At 34.3% G+C, this 21,498-nt stretch overlaps 14 protein-coding genes and 3 pseudogenes across 17 annotated transcripts, besides 2 other annotated features; 5 read left to right on the forward strand and 12 right to left on the reverse strand.

The window, feature by feature from the left end:
- Positions 1-108: part of a terminal%2Cinverted (terminal inverted repeat of Maverick-1C transposon ID:TVAGG3_0034580) that runs on past the window's edge.
- Positions 1-21,498: part of a mobile genetic element that runs on past both edges of the window.
- TVAGG3_0034590 (uncharacterized protein) lies at positions 714-950 on the reverse strand (the record flags this gene model as incomplete). The annotated part of the gene is made up of 1 exon (XM_051220543.1): positions 714-950. The coding sequence occupies one exon, from the start codon at positions 948-950 to the stop codon at positions 714-716; it is 237 nt and encodes a 78-aa protein (XP_051105529.1).
- On the reverse strand, positions 1,485-1,907 carry TVAGG3_0034600 (uncharacterized protein; the record flags this gene model as incomplete). Its single annotated transcript, XM_051220544.1, has 1 exon — positions 1,485-1,907. The coding sequence occupies one exon, from the start codon at positions 1,905-1,907 to the stop codon at positions 1,485-1,487; it is 423 nt and encodes a 140-aa protein (XP_051105530.1).
- On the reverse strand, positions 2,484-3,059 carry TVAGG3_0034610 (uncharacterized protein; the record flags this gene model as incomplete). The annotated part of the gene is made up of 1 exon (XM_051220545.1): positions 2,484-3,059. A coding segment is annotated over one exon (576 nt), but the record flags the coding sequence as incomplete, so codon positions are not given.
- Positions 3,087-3,521, reverse strand: TVAGG3_0034620 (uncharacterized protein; the record flags this gene model as incomplete). Its single annotated transcript, XM_051220546.1, has 1 exon — positions 3,087-3,521. The coding sequence occupies one exon, from the start codon at positions 3,519-3,521 to the stop codon at positions 3,087-3,089; it is 435 nt and encodes a 144-aa protein (XP_051105532.1).
- Positions 3,567-3,827, forward strand: TVAGG3_0034630 (uncharacterized protein; the record flags this gene model as incomplete). Its single annotated transcript, XM_051220547.1, has 1 exon — positions 3,567-3,827. The coding sequence occupies one exon, from the start codon at positions 3,567-3,569 to the stop codon at positions 3,825-3,827; it is 261 nt and encodes an 86-aa protein (XP_051105533.1).
- TVAGG3_0034640 (uncharacterized protein) lies at positions 3,851-4,708 on the forward strand (the record flags this gene model as incomplete). The annotated part of the gene is made up of 1 exon (XM_051220548.1): positions 3,851-4,708. The coding sequence occupies one exon, from the start codon at positions 3,851-3,853 to the stop codon at positions 4,706-4,708; it is 858 nt and encodes a 285-aa protein (XP_051105534.1).
- On the reverse strand, positions 4,793-5,260 carry TVAGG3_0034650 (organellar and viral DNA polymerase type B; the record flags this gene model as incomplete). The annotated part of the gene is made up of 1 exon (XM_051220549.1): positions 4,793-5,260. A coding segment is annotated over one exon (468 nt), but the record flags the coding sequence as incomplete, so codon positions are not given.
- Positions 6,372-7,223, reverse strand: TVAGG3_0034660 (annotated as a pseudogene). The gene has a single exon. A coding segment is annotated over exon 1 (852 nt).
- Positions 7,744-8,777, reverse strand: TVAGG3_0034670 (organellar and viral DNA polymerase type B; the record flags this gene model as incomplete). The annotated part of the gene is made up of 1 exon (XM_051220550.1): positions 7,744-8,777. A coding segment is annotated over one exon (1,034 nt), but the record flags the coding sequence as incomplete, so codon positions are not given.
- On the forward strand, positions 9,289-9,761 carry TVAGG3_0034680 (uncharacterized protein; the record flags this gene model as incomplete). The annotated part of the gene is made up of 1 exon (XM_051220551.1): positions 9,289-9,761. A coding segment is annotated over one exon (473 nt), but the record flags the coding sequence as incomplete, so codon positions are not given.
- Positions 9,865-10,724, reverse strand: TVAGG3_0034690 (annotated as a pseudogene). Its single transcript has one exon. A coding segment is annotated over exon 1 (860 nt).
- TVAGG3_0034700 (organellar and viral DNA polymerase type B) lies at positions 12,287-13,133 on the reverse strand (the record flags this gene model as incomplete). Its single annotated transcript, XM_051220552.1, has 1 exon — positions 12,287-13,133. A coding segment is annotated over one exon (847 nt), but the record flags the coding sequence as incomplete, so codon positions are not given.
- TVAGG3_0034710 (integrase core domain containing protein family) lies at positions 13,302-14,387 on the reverse strand (the record flags this gene model as incomplete). The annotated part of the gene is made up of 1 exon (XM_051220553.1): positions 13,302-14,387. The coding sequence occupies one exon, from the start codon at positions 14,385-14,387 to the stop codon at positions 13,302-13,304; it is 1,086 nt and encodes a 361-aa protein (XP_051105539.1).
- Positions 17,501-18,276, forward strand: TVAGG3_0034720 (annotated as a pseudogene). Its single transcript has one exon. A coding segment is annotated over exon 1 (776 nt).
- On the reverse strand, positions 18,528-19,115 carry TVAGG3_0034730 (uncharacterized protein; the record flags this gene model as incomplete). The annotated part of the gene is made up of 1 exon (XM_051220554.1): positions 18,528-19,115. A coding segment is annotated over one exon (588 nt), but the record flags the coding sequence as incomplete, so codon positions are not given.
- TVAGG3_0034740 (protein of unknown function, DUF4106 family) lies at positions 19,539-20,393 on the reverse strand (the record flags this gene model as incomplete). The annotated part of the gene is made up of 1 exon (XM_051220555.1): positions 19,539-20,393. The coding sequence occupies one exon, from the start codon at positions 20,391-20,393 to the stop codon at positions 19,539-19,541; it is 855 nt and encodes a 284-aa protein (XP_051105541.1).
- On the forward strand, positions 20,749-21,324 carry TVAGG3_0034750 (uncharacterized protein; the record flags this gene model as incomplete). The annotated part of the gene is made up of 1 exon (XM_051220556.1): positions 20,749-21,324. One exon carries the CDS (start codon positions 20,749-20,751, stop codon positions 21,322-21,324), a length of 576 nt encoding a protein of 191 aa, XP_051105542.1.

The raw sequence follows: 21,498 nt of genomic DNA on the forward strand, positions 1-21,498 counted from the left end.
GCACTGCGCGCTTCCTTACCCAATACTTGTGAATTTGACACTTTACAAAACTGTTAACGTAAATTTTGCAACACAAACGACAACACTAACTTAACCTTAAATATTTACGAAACCGTTAACGTAAATTTTACAACACAACCATAACACCAACTCAACCTTAAATATTTACAAAACCATCTGACACATAAATGACTTCACTAACGAACTCACTAATGTAAAAATAAACGTTCTCACTATCGTTCTCACTAACGACTTCACTAATGTTCTCATAAATTTTCCTCAATATCTTCATCATCAGTGTTAACCCTATTGTAGTCATACTTGAAGCCATAAACTTTCTCTAACTTCTTAACGTACAATTTACATAACTTACCTTCGTCATCGTATGGTTTAATGATATAACTATTTCTATCTTTATACACAGTCAATGAAAAGTCAACTGGTCTCGGATGTATTTGAAAGAACATGTTATGCTCAGGAAGGAAGAATAAATGTTTAAATGTATGTTTGTTATACTGTGGAATTCGAATGAGTTGCTTTTGTTCTGTCATTTACATAAAAATAAAATAAAAATAAACTTAAAAATAAACTTAAAAATTAATGATATCACCACCCTCACACGTATGAAAACATAGCGCAAAAATAAATTTAGGTGAAGTGGTGAGATCTCACCTGTTTTTTCACCTCTTTTTTCACCCGTTGAATTCATTACTTTATAACTCTCTTCCTTTCTCCAACTCTTCTAACTTCTTCTTAAGTTCAGCAATGTTGTCCTCATGAAGTTTAATCTTTCTCAAAATTCCTTCTTTATCTAATGGTTGCTTTATCTTTCTAAACTGAACTCTACCATCCTTCATAGTATGAATGTAAAAACCTTCTGGAATAGTTCCTGATTTAATGTATTCTACCAAAAACTTTTGTTTCATTGCTTCAGTGACTTTAGTCGTCATTTCAATCAAATAAAAATTTTAATATTAAATAAAAATAACGTTATTTTTTCAGTAAGGAAACGCAGGAGTTTACGATTTATTTGAGGCGTGGGTTCTGGTTTAAATGTTGGAGTCGGTTAGGAGTTGACTTTTGAACAGGAGTTTGTACTTCCATAGGTTCAGGAGTTATTGAAGGTTTTGCTTGTGAAGGCGTTGGTTTTGGCGAATGTGTTGGAGTTTGTTTAACTTCAGCTACTTCAGTATTATTTACAACATTTGCTTTATTTCTTTTCAACATCATAACTGCTCCTGCTGTAGCTAGCAAACCTAGTGGGAGACCATATCTTATATAAGGACTTGACCAAATGCTATTTTTGACAGGAGCTGGTGGAACACCTAACCTTGGTGAAACTGCTCTTTGCCATTGTGCAGCTCGTAAGAAATATTCAATAGGTGCTCCATAATCGTTTGTAAAGTTTGTTTCATAGATGGTGAAGGTTCGCGAGAGCTTGATGAAGAACTCATTTATAAGCTTTAAAAATAAACGTTCATCCTTTATTCCTCACTGTCGTCCGTGGCTAAGTTATAGTCATCTAATCTTATTATGGGGATGCCATTAGCACGCACCTGAATGGCAAAGCAACAATCCCTCATAAATCCAATAAGTGGCTTTGGTACGTTTTCAGTTGCTAGTTCAATAGGTCCTTTAACAGACAATTTGTATGTTATTGGAGCAGTAGATGTTTGACCTTGTTGGAAGCAAAAGTCCACTTCTGTTGGAAAACCACATAAGAAATGTGTGTTGTCATAGCTATCCCATTTATGTTCCACACTACCATCATCCACCAATGACCTCATAACATCTTCATTAAATCCTATCATATCATTGTTTGTATTGCAAGCGTTCGCAACCATTTCATAAAATACAGGTCCATATGATTTTTCAGGTTCTGCAGGCATATTTCCATAAGCTCCCATGGAAAGCTGAAGATATTTAAACTTAGGGTTCTCAAAATTAACATAATAGTTGTCTTTCTTTCTAAATAGTGCCCAAATACTTTTAACATTAATAGGCGTATAAGCTGCTGTAAATGTTGCACTTGAACTATCTGTATTCTTTGAGAATGAACCGTCCATAGGAATCCAATCCATAACTTTAACAGGAAAACATAAAGCCTCGTTTGTATAATGTTCTACAAGTTCTGTATAAATGTTAGGGTCTAAAGAGAATGACTTTGGATGAATGAAACATTCATTAAAATCCATCTTTGTTCGAAATAGTTGCTGGGTTACAGTTGTAATAGTAACTGTTCCACTAGCTTCAGTTGCACTCGTTATCATAGTGAATGGTTCATTCCATGGAACAAATTTATTTGTCGGTGGATTTGAACCTGAAGCAAATGCAACTTTAAGAGTTGGATTGAAAGCAATGATATCATTTACAGATATAGATGTGCATTGTAAGGCGTCGCTACTGAACTTTACTTTAAGCTGAATGTTTCCTGCAAAAGCTGGAATAAATCGAATAGGTTCTAATGGAAGGAATCTTCTAACAGGAATTCTTAAACGAAGCTTAAAATCAAATGATTTTCCTGCTGTAATTGGACCACCAACAATTTGTCCTGTTCTGCATGTTCCCGAATGACTCCATACATCTTTATGTCGAGTCTTTGAAAAAACATCGACTTTCTTTATTTGTTCGGTAGTTTGTGAGTTTGAAGTTATATATGCTTCTTCTCTTGCGTTGTCTTGAGAATATACGATACGACCATTTGCAAGGATTTGATATCCAGCAACTGCATAGAAAGCGTCATCGAAACCAATCCAAAATCCTGGTGGGTTTGTTTTATTGGAACCTGAACCAATTTCTTTATCTACAATAAATTGACCTTCCATTTTATACGTAATGAATGTATTGTAAAGGTCCAACATATTTTCACCAGGAGGTGAGAGATTGAATGTTACCCATGTGTTATCTTTAGCAGTTCCAGGTTGTGATGGAATCTTTGCGTCAGAATATTTTCTATTAGTGTCACCAATTTGAACTGCATTGTCTATGATATCGAAATATGAGCGAATCTGATGAATATGCTCTGCTGGAGTAAATTCGTTTAGCTGTTCGTTCTGCATGTATTTACTTCAGATAAAAATATCTATTTACTTCATTATTCTCACTCTTCTTCTTGGCATTCGTGGTGGAAGTTGTTTCTTGACATTTTCAATGAACTGTACATTCTCTTTTGTCTCAACTTCTTTCACTGGCGGGTCAGGGTTCTTTGACTCGGTTTGTTTTTCAATGAAATTCACGAACTTTGCAATAAGCTCTTGGTTCGTTATTGAAAGAACATCTGGCTTCTTTTCTTCTTGTTCTATTGACTTTTCAGTTTGAACAGAAGGTTTTATATGGGCTTCGTGGGCTTCGCCCTTGCCATGCACCTTAATGTTGTCGCTCTCTGCATTCGCTAATGGTACCTTTCTTTTTCTTACGTATATTTTACCATCTTTACTCTGACTTACGTAATAGAAAGGATGTTGTATTCCTCTTGCGTCATTTAATATAATAGACTCTCGCTCTGATTTTGACAAGCTCATTTTACATCGGTTAAAGTTTTAATTTTGTTTTTTATCTGCAATCAAATGACTCAGACAAGCCCTACGGACAAGACCCAAGGTGTCATAGATGTTGAAGCATTGAAGAAAGAAATTCGTGAGCAAATTTTATCCGAACTGAAGGAACAAAAACAAGAACAAAAGCCAGAGAGACCAAAGAGAAAACTTAGTGAAAAACAACTTGCTGCATTAGCTGCTGGAAGACAAAAGAACCCACGTTTGCTGGCAAAGAAAGCTAGAGAAGAAGCTGAAGCAAAAGCTAAAGAAGCTGAAGCAAAGAAAGAGTAAATGGTTTTTTTTATCCGAACTAAATGTATAGACAAATACCTTTATCTGTTGCGTTCAGTAGTGAAAACCCTGACGTCAAAATAAAGGGGAACAGAGTAACGTTTAAGTTTCCAACAGACTGGATTGTGAACATAAATGAAGAGAAGTACATTGGCATAACATCTATGTATATAACACGTGCTTTCAGAAAGGTTGACTTTATACTTCAAGTCGAGATAGAAAATGACGAACAGTCTTTAAGCGCCCAAAACATTCACATATACAAATACTTTAAAGACGATACAACATTGTTGCAATGTATGATTTCATTTAATGAGATGTTCGAGAAAAAGTTCAATATTGAAGTACAAACTTTACAGCCTTTACGTGAGTTTCTTGCACAACTGAAAGAAGAAGGTAGTCAGCCACAACTTATAGACTTTCATTATGAATTTAATGAAAATGAAGATGGAACTCATGACTGTCAGTTTGTTATATATTCACCATTCAATGAAGTCGCTAAAGAGAAAAAAAATCCATTACGTATAAGATTTCAAATCTCCGAACCAAGTGATGATTTTAAGAATGTTTTCAATTATGATGCAATGCTTCCGAGGAAAAATGAATTTTCAAAGATTGTAACACCTGGCATTTGGGATAGAAAGCAAGCTATATTATATTCAAACTTAAGTAAAGGAGTTGAAAATGAGTTCATTGGTCATACAAGAACTTCACCACTTCCTAACCCTAAATACTATAAATTAACTGGCTTCAATCGTGAGTTTTGGATAGACATGTTCTCCACTCATGACCATAAATGTCCAGTGTTCTTGCCTCCAGACCATAAGGACTGTCTCTACATTGAAGCACAACTCTTAAACTCTACCATCGCAGTATTGTAAAATCTACGCTAGCTTTATTTTTATCACGAATGACCTCATTCATGACCTCATTCATGACCTCATTGCTGACAAAAATAAATGACCTCAGAACTTCAACTTACGAATAAAGCTTGTTTTAGTCGTTATTGAAAAGTTGAACTTTTCAGCAAAGCAAGGTTGACATGACTTACATAAGTCGAATGCAATCTCTTGACCATCATAAAGTGCTTTGTAAAGTTTCATTAAACTGAACTCAGAGTCTTTGTCATATGTTCCAACAGGTATGTGAATGTTCTTATCTTCATTGTAATAGCATTGTATAGCTTCAGGAAACATTTCATTAGCGGTTAAAGCAATAACATCTTGCTTCACGCCTTTCATTCTGCAGTGAAATGCAACTTCATTTAAATCATTCGTGAGTAAGTCTATGTAGGTCTTCTTTCCACAGAAAATACTTTTATAAGCTAAACTTTGTTTTCCAGGTGTTATTTCTGCAAAGTCGCTATGAAATTGACCAAGGTTCTTTCCTATAAGTTCGCGACCATATCTCTTCTTAAACTCTGCTGCAAGCTTTGGTATGTCTTCATTATATAAGTGCATACTGTCGGTATCCTGGTAAAATATTTGAAGTCCCATATCTTCAGCAGTACAGAATACTTCATTCATAATACGTTTTGACATAGACAGAATATTAACACCAAGTGGACAGAAGTTAAAGTGTCTGCAAATGCTTTTCGTTAGCTTGAAAATAGTTTTATCTGAACCATCCAAACCTTCGAACTTCACTATATGGTTGTAATTTCTTATAGCATATCTTATAGCATCTTTGTCATTTACTATGGTTATTTTTGACTCAATAGGAGATAGAATAGTTTTGCCATAAATGCTGTTCAGAATGAGTTTTATAATTTCTTGTAAGGGGTTTCCTTCTTTCTTATACTTTAACCTTAACTCAAACAACTTCTTTACTTCATCTCTTATTCTCATATCTCTGTTTCCATCGTAATAGTATCCTTGCAACACTTCACATTTGACACCTTGATATTTTATGAGGTCTTGTAATGTTATATGGTCAACATACATGAGACAGCAAGTGTTTGAACTTCTTGGAACGTTAAGTTCTGGATTTAGTTCAGGGTCGCAAACTATTAAATGAAAGTGTCTGGGTATACCAATCTCTGTTATCTTAATGAGAACAAAGAAGCCAGACATAAACTTTTCACCAATGGGTTCCTTTTGGTCATCATCGAATAAATGTCTCATGAGATACTCTGTGCTTAGCATCTCATCCTTCAATACTTTTGGAATTCCTTCTAAAGTATAAAGTCTTGCTATAGCTGAAGGATATAATGAAACAGTGTCGAAGTCAGCAATGAGTTTCTTTTTGCTCTTTTGTTTCATGTTATCTGACAACATACATCTTCCACTTGAATGCATCTCGAAATAAATTCTCTTGGTTTATTTGAGAGGTCATAAAGATTTCCATTCGGGAAGTATACTCTGTTCTCAAACAATTTGTTAGCAATAGAACAAATACTAACGTAGTCATAAACGTTTAAATCAAACTCTTTCAATAAGTCATTGCGGAACTTTACAAAACCTTCTCTTAAAATTCTTACATCTTGTTTGCAGTAAAACGTGCTATATTTTTCTAAGTCGAAGTGGTTTTCATCTATTCTGCAACCTTTGATGGAATCTATGTTCTTCATAAATGTATCTGCATCATGGATAAACTTACATGCTTCAGAAATGACACCAGTTCTGTTGTCATTTGCTAACAAAACACTGCTGTAGTAGTTATATGGAAATACTTCTTTCGGGCCAGTTTGTAAGTTAAACATAGCAGGAAATAGTTTAAGCTTCTTATTTATAACACTGTAAGAGTCTTTTATAATAATTGCCCGTCCTTTATATAAGCCAGTTATTTGCATTGTTCGTGAACCTTTAATGATGGGAGTTCCTTTCACTTCTGTCATGTGTCTTAAGATGAAGTTTATGTCATAACTGAGGTTATGGAAATATATTAAACTCTTGTCAGGAAGTCTTTCCAAAAATTCTGTTGCACAGTTTTGACCCAAATGCTTTCACTAACTGAACCATCTTCACTGTCATAACAGATGTTAAAAGCTTTATGAAAGCCATCCGTACTACACTCAAAGTCAGCAAAGAAAACGTGCTCAGGTATGAATTTACATTTAGCTTTATTTACTTCTTTTGACTCTGCTTTCTTCTTCAGTTGTACACAATACTTTGGAGCATATGTCAAATCTTTAAATGGTGCAAGGTTCTGTTTATATAAGTCAGTAGTATATGTGAAAAGTTCTCCATAAGAAATAGGTTCGAAATATTTGCACTCCCACAATGTTTTCATAACATCCCATAACGGTGTTGTTCTATCATAACGAACTACATATTTATCTTCTCTCTTTGTATAAATCTTCATCTGTTTCTCATTGTTCATTCCACCACAAGCTTTGAGAATTTCTTTATAGTTTCGAATGAAGTATGTTGTCATTGGTAATCTTTCATTTAGCATGTAGTGGTCTTCAACAAGAAGTAAGTCAATAGTTCTAACAGTTTCGCATTCTTTTGGTATATATCTCTTTATTTCATTATGTCTTGAGTCATTGAAATAACCAATGGTAACATTAAATGCTATACCTGTTGCGTCAGAAATTTCTTGTACTTTACTTTGAGGAAAGTCTCTAACACGAATGACTTCTCTCATGTGGTCAATAGTTTCTTCATTTACTCCAGCCTGAATGCAAGCATAAACGAAACAATTGTCCTCTGTCATAAGTGTTGCAGTTCTTTTGTTCAGTTCATTGAAGATTTGGTAGCGTTCAAGATTTATAGGTAATGTGCAAAGATACTTCCAGAACTGACCGCTTCTCTTCTTATAAAACTTCTTTTCACCATTATCTTTCCAAAAGCTTTCTATAAGTGCTGGGTTTCCTGTTTGCTTAAGAGCTTCCAAAATGGCTTTCTGGTCATTTGTCAGTGTGCTTTCATCTCTATATGGTCTCTTTTTTGGTTTGCCTTTCTTTACATCTGACATCGTTAAGCCTTCATATTCTGTTAAATCATACATCTTTATTTCAGTAAGATTCTTTATGTTTGTCAAGAAGAAGTCATAGTGCATTTCAACAATACCTGCAGCATTTGCTTCTATCTCTGATATAAAGTTCTCCTTCAAGAGCTGATGTAGTAATGTTCCAATATTATTGAGGTTTAACGTAGAACATTCATACTTTCCACCAAGTTTATAACATACCATCCATCTCTGTTGTGAGTTTATTTTAATTTTCTCTAAGAGTCTCATGAAAACCTTACCGAAATGTTTGTGTAAGTAGTCTCTGTTTGGTTCATCTAAAGCTTCGATGTTAAAGTCAATGAGTCTATTGCCTGACTTCACATTTCTCTTCCTATTCTCTTCATCTTTCTTTAACCATCTCTCACCTTCTTTTGGTTTGTCGTCAATGGAACGAATGACATCGTTAGCTTTGCGAACTTGTTCTATAGCGCTCTTAAACATCTCTCTTCTCTGTTGTTTCAGTGTGTCGTCTCTTCTTCTTGTTTCACCAACGTTTGCATTTGTTATGTCAAACATTTCTTGACGAACATCATGCGAAAGAGCTTTACGAGTATGACCAACGTTCGCATTTGTTATGTCAAACATTTCTCTTCTTACTTCATGCGAAAGAGCTTTACGAGTATGACCAACGTTCGCATTTGTTATGTCAAACATTTCTCTTCTTACTTCATGCGAAAGAGCTTTACGAGTATGACCAACGTTCGCATTTGTTATGTCAAACATTTCTCTTCTTACTTCATGAGGTACTGAACGTCTATGATATAAGTCAATAGCAATGTCATTTAAAGGAAATGCTCTTGCATGGACTTCGTCCTCGCCGCGTTGCGGCTTTATGAACTCATGAATTCTATCATAACTTATTGCACCATTGTAGTCTTTAATGAAGTCAGCGAGTGCTTTTTTGTTTGTCGCGTAATGTTTTGCAACATCTATGTTAGCTTCTGTAAGAAGTTGTTTTATTTCCGAGTGTTCTAACTTAGACAACTTCCGATACATCTTTAGTAGGAAATAAAAAAATATTTTTTGAAAAAATAAACTTAGAAAAATTATTTCTTTATATATTTGCCATTCCGAACTTCGAAAAGATGTTTTATACCAGCATAGAATTTTTCTCTAGAGCTTGTCTTATATCGTTTTCATGACAATATTTTCTATATTCTTCATATAAAGCCTTTTTTTCATACATTTTATAAGGAATCTAACCAGAATAGCGCATATCCATTTTCGTTATCTAGGTCTCTATATGTTTGTGAATTTCGCTTTCTTCTGTTTGTAGAATTTCGCCTTCACTATTTAGTTCTATGTATATATATTGTGGAATTTCGCTTTCTCTATTTAGTTCTATGTCTATATATTGTGGCTTAAAAGGATGTGGGCAAGAAGGGTCTGGCGCTATGTAAAAAGTTAATTTTTCTGTCATCTTTTCTATCGGATAAAAAATATTTTTGAAAAATTAGATTACATTTTTTTAAGTTATTTTTCAAAATAATTTAATATTTTTATTTTAATGAAACACATGCAAGATTGCAAGTTCTTTTCATACAATGCTCTCGCTACTGCCATCAAGAATGAGTTCAATGGTGCTTCAAACGTCAATGTTATCTTTAACAAGAAGTTTGTGAAAGAATCTAAGTTCGGTCAGTATGTCAGACCATTAGCTATTGTCATTGACCGCAAACGTTATACTTCACAAGAGTTAGCAGTAGTTTTGAAACAAAAGGGTTTCTTCGTGAATGTCAAAGATACTCATTATACTGTTATAAAGAACTCCAACATTGACTTCTTCAGTATTGCTTTAAATCTTTCCGAACAGAAAGAATATAAGAAGGGTGAAATAAATGTGAAATATTATCCTTCATCTCTGAAGACAATAACGAACAAAGATGTTATAAAAAGTTCTTACCAAAGGTTGAAGAAGCTTCTATTGACATTGACGAAGGAAGTGAAATGGTTGAAGAAATTGACCCTGAAGCTATTTAACCAAAAATATATTTTGGTGAAGAGGTGAGATTTCACCTGTTTTTTCACCTCATTCTCTCTTCGTTAATGTTGTCGTGACTTCTTCGTTAATGTTGTCGTGACTTCATTCTTCCTCTTTGAAGTTATCGAAATACTCTGTTATTTTTTCCTTTAACAATGGTAAGTCTTCTTTGAATGTAAGTATTGTGCAACCTTTGATGTCATAGTGTGTTTGAGGAAGAGTATTTTTGACAATTTCCTTTATTTGCTCATTCGGTGTCATTGAAATCGGTAAGTTTTCACGATAGAACCAGTTTCTGTCAGATTTGTAAATCTTAGCAAGGTCATAAAAGCTTTTTTGTTTCTTCTGACTAAATGCAACATAACCATATCTCTGTCTTCTTCATTTTCCATCTCTTCAGCGTAAATCATATACTTATAGTTCTTTTCCTTTCCTTTTGGTACTGAACGCGGTATTCTTTTCTGTATGCTTTTGTCTTTGGATTCAATGACTTCATCTTTTGCTTGAAGTTTCTTTTCCATCTCTCCACGTTCTTGTCTGTGAAGTTCGTCAAGAAGTTTGTAAATATTCCAAGCATAACGTGGTGAAGCCCACATTGCAACTGCATTTACTAAAAGTCTATGAACATAATATCCTCTCAAACCGTTTGGCAATTTTTCACGGTTTTCATAGAGTTTTGGCGACTGGGATTTTTTACCTACTCGCTGTTCTTCACTGTTTTCAGAAAAAAGTACGTCTCGCTGTGCTTCACTTAATAGTTCTATGGTGCTTTGGTTCCTAAACCAGTCTTTAGGAAGTTTAGTATCTGGAGCATAACATGCTGTCAAAATACTTTGCATTTGGTACATGTCATCTTTGACTGAACGAATGAGACGTAACTGTTTGTTATATTGTATGTACTCGTATTCTTCATTTATTGCTTCATGGACTATAACTGTTGTTGTGTTCTCTGATGTTGTCATTACTGTCTTTACATACAGGATAAAAAAATAAATAAAATAAAAACTAACTTTATTTTTTTTGAGATAAACACTATTTCTTCACAACATTAAATTTTATCCTGTATGAAATGACTTTAAAAAGATATTGACTGACTTCGAATACTATCTCATTGACGCACTGACAGACCCTCAAAACTGTGTTGAAAGTTCTTTAAGCTTTAAGATTGAAGGTACGACGCATTTTGTCTTCACTTACGTATTGAAAGAATATGACCGTTATCATAACGAAGTGAATCAAACACTAATAAAATTTGTAGATAAAAAATTGGTTAACAATGAATATTTTAAACGTGAAGACCCAAACACTGCTGGAGATGATGAAGAATACAGACAAGTTATTGAAAAAAATAACGCAAGATTAGATGCAATAGAAAAGAAGTTTAATGAATGTCTTACAAACACGTATGAATATCTTATGCGGTGGGAAGCTAGATGGAAATAAATTTACGTCAAATATGCAATTTATAAAATCTTATGTCGACAGGCTACGTAGCACAGTGGTCTAAGGTGGTGTTATGGAGGGGTCAGGGTCTGTGGTTCGAACCGCGACAGCGCCGTATTTTCTTATTTTCTTTGTTTGTCGTGAATAAAAAGTATCATAAAAGTGCTCTATCTTCCACGGGAATAAATAAAAAATTTACTTTATTTCTTCTTTATTTCTTTGTTCCCGTGGAAGAAGGGTTTTTGCCGTTTTTTCTCAGCCGAAATCAACGATTTTTTCATTTTTGGAATCCTTAGCAAATGAGGAATCTTTTCTCTCGTGGAAGCTTTGACCAAAAATATAATTTAGGTGAAGAGGTGAGATCTCACCTGTTTTTTCACCTGTTTTTTCACCTCTTGAACTTTTTATAACATTCGGTCATAACTTCATCAATTTCATTTAAATCACGATTTAAAAACTCATTGACTTCATCTTCAACCGTGTCATCTTGTAATAAGAATATTTTCTTTAGTTTCATGTCAACATCCCGAACAGCACAAAGGATAAAATCATATTCATTTCTTCCGTTAAACATACTTTTTCTTTCTCGTTCATCGTTAAATAAATTATTGAAAATATAAACAGCGGTGTAAAAGTTATGTACTGTGTTAAATGTTGAAGCTTCACCTATTTTAGATTTTAGGATTCTTTTAGTAAGTAAATTGTTATCGTTCTTTCTCTTTTCCTTATCGTTCATGTCGAATCTGTCGAACCACATATCCTGTATTTCATCGAATTTACGAACTATAGAATCCGTCATTTCCCTGGTTAATGAGGGGTAATCATTATTAATTTTTTCATATAATTTGTCCATATGATTTTCATCGACGTTTCCGGAAAGCATTTAATTAAAGCAAAAATAATGTTTAGGTGAAGAGGTGAGATCTCACCTCTTTTTTCACCTCTTTTTTCACCCCAGTTTTTCACAAGCGTTTTACATGAATTGTACGATGTATATTTGAAATCCTAAACAATTTCGTAGCTTCTATTTCTTCTGTCAGTATGTCAAAAGTTTTAACAATACCGAAGGTTTCTTTATACTTCTTCTTGACGTCAGATAGAAGGAAATCTTCTGCTGTTGGATAGTTTTTGTTCAGAAATTCTAACATGTTCATTTTATCTTCTGCTGGCTTTTCTGCTTCTTTCTTTAAGTCTGCATAGTCGTTTCTCATTCTTTCTATCTCTTTGACTGAGTAGTTATATTTCCTTATTCCTGCTTTACATTTTGAACATTGCGGGTTCATTTTTGCGTTATATTCTGAAACCTTACCTGCTAGAACAACTAAGGCGTCAATGGTTTTCTTCATCTCAAACATAGCGGGTCTTATTTGTTCGTTCCATACTTTGCCTCTTCTATCTTTATCTCTTATTTCCCAAACACATTTTGCAACTAATGAAACAAAGTTGTCGTAGGTCTTAAATTCTTCAGATTTATATATGTCAGAAACATTCTTATATACCATGTCGCAATCTTTGTCCATAACCTTATGGTTGCAATGAAAACCAAGGAATTCATAATTTACTTTACGTATGAACTTCTTTATTTCTACTGAATCAGTTGGTTTCACTTCAATTTCGTCGAATTCAGGAATAGTGAGTTTTTGTTGTTGGATTTCAGGCAATTTGGGTAAATGGTCAATAATGTCCTGCATTTCATAAAGATACTGTTCATTTGTTTCATCTTTCGCACTACAGTCTAAATTATTTGTTAAAAGTTCTTGCTTTATCTTCTGGATTTCTGTTTCGAAAGTATATGAAGAAGGAATGAAGCTTTTCATCTCTACTAACATAGATGTTGGATTCATAACTAAAGAGTTTGGTGAAGTTGTTGTGGACAGAGTCCCGCCGTTCGCGGCTTGAAGTGTTGTAGAACCTATTGTTGAAATCATATCTTTACATACAAAATAAAAAAAATAAAAATAAAACTAACTTTATTTTTTCTATCTTAAGGAAATTCACGAAAATTCAAGAGGTGAAAAAACAGGTGAGAAAACAGGTGAAATCTCACCTCTTCACCTATAATATATTTTTGTCTGATTTACATCCAACGAAAAAGTTTAGAAGAATTTTCTTATTCTTTCTGGCATGTTTTTATCTTTCCAGTACTCCCGCTCTAATGGTCCCAGATGTGTTGGCTTTGACTCTCTCAAGTTCTTAGATGGTATAACATCTTCAACGCCTCCTTCATATCTTACTTTATAAGTGTCATCGTTTGTGTTATAGCCAAGTATTTCAATAACCACTCCTCGCTTTGCTTCGTCAATGGTTTCAGCAAGTTTGCCATTACTACTTTCAACTAATTTCTGACGAGGATAAAACGCAATAGAGTCGTCAGCAGCTTTTATAAGATATCCATTACCTTGCGTAGAGTCTACGATATAATAATTTCGACTTAACCTTAAACGTTTCTTTGTCAACGGTTTGTCGTCAAGAACTACACGAACTTTTGTTCCAGGAATGAGAGTAAATTGTGTTGAATTTCTGATATTTTGTGTTTGACTTCGTTTCTTTTGTATATACTTTTCTTCTTGTTGTTGTGTCATTGAATTTGGTGTATGGCCTGTTGTAGAATGTGTTGAGGAATTGTAAACTTCGATGAAATGTTTCATTGTTTCTTCGGTAAAGTCTCGCTCTTGATTTAAATCTCTAAGCGTTCTTATGAAGCGGTTAATGATACCGAGTATGTTATGGTTATGGTCTTCAGTAGTGTAGTGAGTTATGTTATGCTTAATGAGAAATTCTGTGATTTCATTGCTGAGGTATGCACTGTCATGGTCTGATGTTAAAGTACTTGGGTTATGTTCTGCTACAAACTTTTGTAAAACTCTTAACACTTCACGAGTTCCTTTATTTTTCATTGGATATGCATATGCTTTACGAGTGTTAACATTTATGAAGATGAGGAATGGTTTATGGCCACATTTTCTGCTTTGAATGAGAGTGTCAAATTGGTATGCGTCAGGAGTGTTGGAGTAAATTGGTAAAAAGTAGTCGTAAGGGTTTATTTTTGTTTGATGTACAACATTTTTGTCAAAGAACCTTTTCACTTCAGCTCTGTTAGTAAATCCCGAACTCTTTGCAGCTTCATTGAATTTCTTAAAAGACCTCCATGGATGTTGTTCGAATACTTCTTTCAAGCTCATTTATGTAAAGTTAAAGATTTTATTCTAGGCTCAAGCGCGTTCATTGAACGCGGTACCATGCGAATATAGTCACAAATGGTGGCATATAATCTTCACCCGAGCCTGTTGGATTTGTTGTGAAAGTGTGTGAATGATTTCCTGTGGTTCCACAGAAAATACCTGTGCTTGAATCTACTGGGTCACTTGAAATATCATATCTATGCATTCCCTGTCTATCCGAACCTGCTGCAAGATTTGTATAACCTCTTTTTGTTATTGAATGTGAATGACTACCTGTTGTGTTTGTAGTTCCTGTATGAGTGTGCGGTGGAAGGTTTGCTTCAGTAATTTTCTTCGAACCTCCTGTTTGCTTTGAAGAGTTCGCACAGTATAAGAATTTATCTACAATCTGCTCCCACATACCAAAACCTAAAACTGTTTCTGGATTTGTTGAATTCATTGACGTATAAATAGAGCCTATAGGATATAATGTTTGAAGAATCTGAGTCTTTAATGTTTGAAGCTCTGTTTTGTCTGCTTTCTTGTCATATAAATCTTGAGCAGTGAATTTAATATTATGTTCATCCTTCATGACATAAACATCTTTACATCTAATGTTTCTCATCGTCGTTATGTCGTCATCCGATGTTAAACCTTGTGGAAAGTTAGGAGGTTTACAATATAATACATCCCCACCAGTTTCTTCAACCGTTCCTTCAATACTTTCTATAGCAACAGTTGTAAAACTTGTATGTGTATGAGTCTTATCTGCTTTCTTATCTAACATTGCTGGTAGTTCATATGCTTCAAAGTTTCTGACATGACCTTCGATATTCATACATTTGTTATTTAAGGAGTTTAGTGTATCTTTTACGCTTGTACTTGGATTTTCTAATGGTGCACTTGAACCAAGGTCAAAGTTCAATATTATGTCGTCTGCTCTAACAGTAGTGAAGGATTTATGTGTATGGTTCTTGTCGGCTTTACTGTCTAATGTAGCTTGAAGTTCATTTATATCGGAGATATTGTGTTTATGAGATTTCAAAACTTTGTTCGTTGCGTCAAGTTCTGTTTTGTCAGCTTTACTTTTAATAGCATCTTCAAAAGTTATTTTTGACTTAACTCTCAAAGTAAATCTTGGTTCAACTAATACACCGTTAACAAAGAAGTATGAAGCATAAATTTCAGCGTTATAACCAAATGATTGTGGTGCTATACCTGTGTCATACTGTACAGTACAGTGTATGTCATAACCTTTAGCACGAATGAATTTATATCTTCTTTCATTAACATTTTTCGTATTCACTTTTTCACCCTGTGTTAAATATCCATGATAGTCCGTTATAATCTGTTCATCAGAACTTATATAATGAACATGGTTTTTGTCTGCTTTATTGTCTAAAGAAGTTTGAAGTTCATTTATATCGGAGATATTGTGTTTATGAGATTTCAAAACTTTGTTCGTTGCGTCAAGTTCATTTTTGTCCGCTTTACTATTTAATGTAGCTTGAAGTTCATTTATATCGGAGATATTGTGTTTATGTTCTTTATCTGCTTTTTCGGCTAATTTCTCTTCTATCTCATTTATTTCAAGTTCATGCCTACCACCACCTCCCGAAGAAGTATTTTTCTTCAGCTCTTGAAGAACGTCCACTTCGCCATCTTTGGTGTCAATAATGAGACTTTGTGTTAAAACCTTTCCTGTCTTAATGGATGTTTGTAAAACTTCTTCTTCACCGTGTTCGGGGTCATGGTCGTCATCATATCTTGTGAAATCAGAGATGTTGTCATACATTAAGCATATCTGTCTCAAAAGTTCTGCTATTTGAAACTGGAACGAAAGATATACAGAACTTTCATCATCTCCTAAAGTCAAGTCTGCTTTCTTAAGTATTTCTTGAATGTATGCAATGAGAACAGAGTACCTTGGAAAATATTCGAACAATATTTCATTAGCTGTTGGTTTTGGTGGTTCTTCTGGAGTTTCTGTTGTTTCAGTTCCTTCTGTTGGAGTTTCTGCATCTCTTGACTTCAATGCTCTTGCTCTCAAAGACCTAAATGTTAGAGCACCGGGTTTTACAAAGGACTTTATAAATGCTTTAATAGTTCCTGGTAAGTTATTGTTAGCATTAAGTAAGTTCCTTATGCTTCCATCATGTACGTCCATAGCACTATGTAAAAAATCTATACTTTTCTTGTAGTCAGCAATAGACTGACTGTGATTTTTTAAAGATTTGTCAATACCTTTAAGCCAATCTTCATGCATGTCTGATACTGAGCCAAGAATATCATTTGCTTCCTTTAGTGTATTTTGTGCTTTCGTAAAGTATCCAATCCCGTACGTGCATTGTTTGCTATACGTCTTACAGTATCTATTTGACTCCTTGTTTCTTGCATCCAACCAGATAAAGTTTTAATAGTATCCGAACCATTTGAAATGAAGTTCAAAGCATTTTTAACGTCATCTAAAGCTTCTTCACCAAGTACAGCCCATATCTTTCCGATTTGGTATTGAAGAACTCCATATGAAGCAGCTGTTAAACCAGTATTTATAAGGTCCCATATCCATGATTTAGCAGTTTTTCCATCCTTTCCATCCTTTCCATCCAAACCGTTTTCGCCTTGAGGTCCTTGTATTCCTTGATCCTTGTATTCCTTGAGGTCCTTGTATTCCTTGTGGTCCGGTGTCACCCTTCTCTCCTTTCAGTTCATCTTTATGTTCGTTATAATATTCTAATGTCATAAGGTGTACATCATTACTGCTACCAGCAACGCCTAAATTTGTTTCTCATTCATGACTAAATTCTTTAGGCATTTAATGTTGTCGTCAAATCGAAAGCTCTTTAACAATTCAATGAGAACATTCAGTACTTTCACTAATGAGGCATCTACTGTAGAATTTATATATTGCACCGTTCCATCATTTATGATAGGAACTTTACTTATTGTAATGAATGGGTCATAAGTGTTAAAAGTATCGAAATCAATGACTTTTTTAGTTTTTCCATCGTCAATGACTAAATCATTGCCTTCAATGGTTAAAGTTGAGTTTTCGTTTACTAGTTCATGTGCTCTTCTTGCTTCATTTGTTTCATACGCATATGCAGCAATAGTCATATTTTAATGAGAATAAAATGTTGTTCTATTTGCAAAGTACAGACCCAAACGAATACGGAACAGTAAAGCTACAAACAAACTTAGGTCTTCAGAATGAAGCGCTTGCTTTCAGAGTTGTTGACTTCAATACTATCGCAACTTTTGTCATAACAGATGAAACAGATTTCATGGAGTTTGAAATAGATGGAAAGAAGCATGAAATAAGATTTCACAATAATGTAGAATATAAGATGGAAACATTAGCTGGAGTGTTAAATGCGCTCATAAATACTACAATAAACAAGGAGAACGAAGAAAACTTAATGAATGTTAAACTTATTGCAGGAGTTTTGAAGTTCAGTTATGCGAAGGAGTTTAAGATAACACGAATGAGTCATAGAGTTCAATTGCTTCTGGGAGCATACCATATGACATTTCCTTTGAAAAGTTTGACAAAACGATTGAGATGAAATCTGTTCCATACGTATGTTATGGTAATTGTTTGTACATTGAGTCTAAAATAGCTAATGTCACAGGCATTTCAGGAGTTAATAGTAAAGGTTCAGTAGAATATAAGTCTTTCTGTTATGCAGTCAATTCAATGTTCATTCCAAACGTTCCTGTCATAGCAACTCATTTAGGTAAATGGGTTCGCATTAGTCCTCATAATTTGAAAGACATGCAATTCAGACTTGTTGACTTTCAGGGCGAGCCTGTAGAACTGAAGGCACCAGTGCGAATGACTGTTGAAGTTGACTTTTTAGAAAATATTAAATGCAACAGCTTACAAGAGAACTCAGAGCTAAAAATATAAAGTATGAATGTTATGTATTAGGTCATGAACTTTGGTTTTGCTGTTTGATGAAACAAATGAGTTAGTTATGTCAGTCAAGAGAACAGAAAAAGGCGTCAAAGGCGCCGAGCGCAAAGCGCTATATTGTGTTAGTGAAAACTGCACCAAGTCAATAAGATTAGGTTTGCATTATGAAGATGAGTTCGATACTGTTGAAGAAGTTTTGGACAGATATTACAAATTGCTTTAATTTACTAAAACATATTTCAAACAAATTTATATTCTGTTGAAAGTTTTGTATACTCGTTCGAATATTTATACTTAAACTCAACTCCTGTAGTTCCTGGTGTTTCAATGATGCGGATGTTACCTATTTTCATGAATGGTGGCGTTTGACCACAGCATTCGATTTCAGGGTCGAGATAGTCAATGACACATTGTTTCCCTGTTATTCGTGAGATAACATTTTCAAGGTCCTCCTTTGTTAGAATTATTTGGTTCTTACTTATAAGATTTGTCAAAAGCTTCTTATCGTCTTTGAGTAAAATTGTTTGGTATAACTGAAGAAGGTAATGGTCTACGTTATCTGAAGGATTTGTTTGAACATTTGTGTAAGGGTTGTCGTTGGCTTCTCTTGAAAGAATTTGGTCCAGTGGTGGATACTCTAACTTAACATCTGATGTAGCGTTAGCGTTTGAAGCTGAGTTTAAATTCACGGATTTCAGTTCTGGTTCTTTTTCTTTCAAACACTCTGAACTATAGTTCTTTATGACAATATTGTTTGTCGTTCGTGAGTCAACATTTGATGTTGGTTCAATTGGAACATTAACGGCACCAGCTAAGATGGATTTGCTTCTCATTTCATATAGAATAAAAACCTTTTATATGTATGAAATGAACAATATACTCGACAAGGGTTTGAATGTAAAGCTAACGAATGAAAATATTGTTGAATTCACTGAGACAGGTGCTGTGTATAAAGATGTAGAACTACTGAACAAAAGAGCTAAGGGAAGAAGCAGGAACATGAACAAAGGGTGGAAGCCTATAAAAATTTATGTCAATGATGGCTCAGGAGGTTCAAACATAAAGTATGCAGAAAGTTATAGAGTTTATGCGCTAAAAGGTGAAAAGCCTTCATTTAAGAACAGCTATTCTAACGCATATCCTCAAAAGTTAACGGATGGGGAAGTGGATGATATGAATGACAGCAAAAATATTAACAGAAATGGCGACAGAGATGCATGGAATTTGTTTACCATCAGTCAATTGAAGGTTAAACTTTAAAACAATGTTGGTCGTTCCCATGGAATATTTTTGACTTTAATGGTATTAGTCATGATATGAATCTCAAGGTATGAACGAGGAGAGATGAGAGACTTATATGCTTCCCAAATTTCTTCAAAAGGTAATGTTATACCTGACTGTTTCCAAATGAGTTCAATATCATAACGTGAGAAACCTTGAAAGATAACGAAGTCAGTTATGAGACGTTTTATGTTTAAAGCTAAAAACCTCCATGTTTGCATAAGTATTGCTACAGTTAAGTGGTAATGTCTGACTTTAGTAATGATATTAGCTAATGGTGAGTCTGGTTTTGACACTAAACCTTTACCAGCGAAGTCGTCGCAAACGAGCAGAGTGTTTGAAGGATATTTTTTGAAGGGGTATTTTGAAAGTTTTGATAGAATGTAGTTTGTCAGTCGTTTCATATCGTAAACTCCTGAGTACTGACGTAAGTGGTGTTTGTCAATAATTCTTTCCATCTCTTCTGAAGTCTTTTGCATTCCTGACTGTATAAATTCAACGATGGCATAATATTTCCTCTTACGTCGAATGTAACGTTGAAGAAATTCAATGAGTTCACTGTCTGGAACTTTAACGACAGAGGCTTGAACTTTTGACATAAATGTTTTCGCTGTTGAGTCCATAGAGTCTGAAGTTGCTGATATAATGATTTGGTCATAATATGAGTCATTTCCTAAACGCTCTGTTATGAGTATATGACGAATTAAATTAAATGTCTTACCTGAACCCATCTTTCCACAATAGAAATAAACACCATTTGAACAGAACTCATAGTCCTTACTGAAAGGAAGAATGAGAGAAGAGTTAAGTTTGTCTGTAGTTTCATTCATGTCTTCATCTACGTCATGTATTAAATGCTTCATTTTATCTCCATTAAAAATGCAAGTCAGAAATATTCAGAACATAGCACCGAGTCTAACTGACAAGAGTATAAAGATATACTATGAACACGTTATGATGAAACCAACCAAAATTCAAGAAAGTCAGTATACTTATGAATATCCAAGACACTGGGTAGAGTATGTAGGAGGTGAGAAAGCTATTGAAATAAGACAGGTTCGAAGTATTCCAGCAGGAAGAACAATATTATTGAAGAACTTTAATGTTTTGAGGTATAATGATGAGACAAAGAAGCAAGATAGTTTTCCTATTGCTGTGTATGTGAACCTAGACACAGGAGATGACATGAAAGTTTTTAATACAAAGCTTCAAACGGTAGTGAGAGAACAACTGACTGCGGAAGGACACCCATTACCTTCAGAAGTTACCATAGCGTATAATTTTGAAACAAATGCAATAGATTTTAAAGTCGTCTCTGCAAAGAAGTCAGGTTTTACATTTAATGAAGCAGATGTATATTCGAATGAAAACTTCAAAGCTATTGCATGGTTAGATAATGACGATTGCTTTAAGAAAATATTTAAATTCAGTGACTCAACGATGTCAATAGATGACCTTCGTGGAATGTTACCATCGACGTTTACAGTAGAAGGTTCAGCAGGATTGCTTACAAGATTGTCAATTGGTGGTATTTGGTCTCGTGAGAACATTGTTATAAAATCCAGTATAAGTGAATTTGCTGAAGAATCTATATTATGTCTTTCAAACTATATGTATTCGCCGCCGAAGCATTATAGTATAACAAACTTTGTCAGTAAGTTTAATATAAGACTTGTTGAACCTTCTTCAATGAAAGATGTTGTGCTACCCAAAGACGGAAAGGATGGACTCATTATTGAGATGATTTTAATAGCATATTAAATGAGCTTGTTTTTAAAGGTCATTCATGATGAAATAACTGTTGTAGAAGATGTTAGCAATTGTTCAGACATTTTGAAGCGTATAGATGAGATAAGAAAGAAGTTTATGAATGAGAATGTTTATGTTTCATTGACTTTCTCCAGTAACGAGAACTTTTATGAGATAATATTGAAG

Source organism: Trichomonas vaginalis, chromosome IV (genome assembly GCF_026262505.1).
Source record: "Trichomonas vaginalis G3 chromosome IV, whole genome shotgun sequence".
In the NCBI taxonomy this organism is placed as follows: Eukaryota; Parabasalia; order Trichomonadida; family Trichomonadidae; genus Trichomonas; species Trichomonas vaginalis.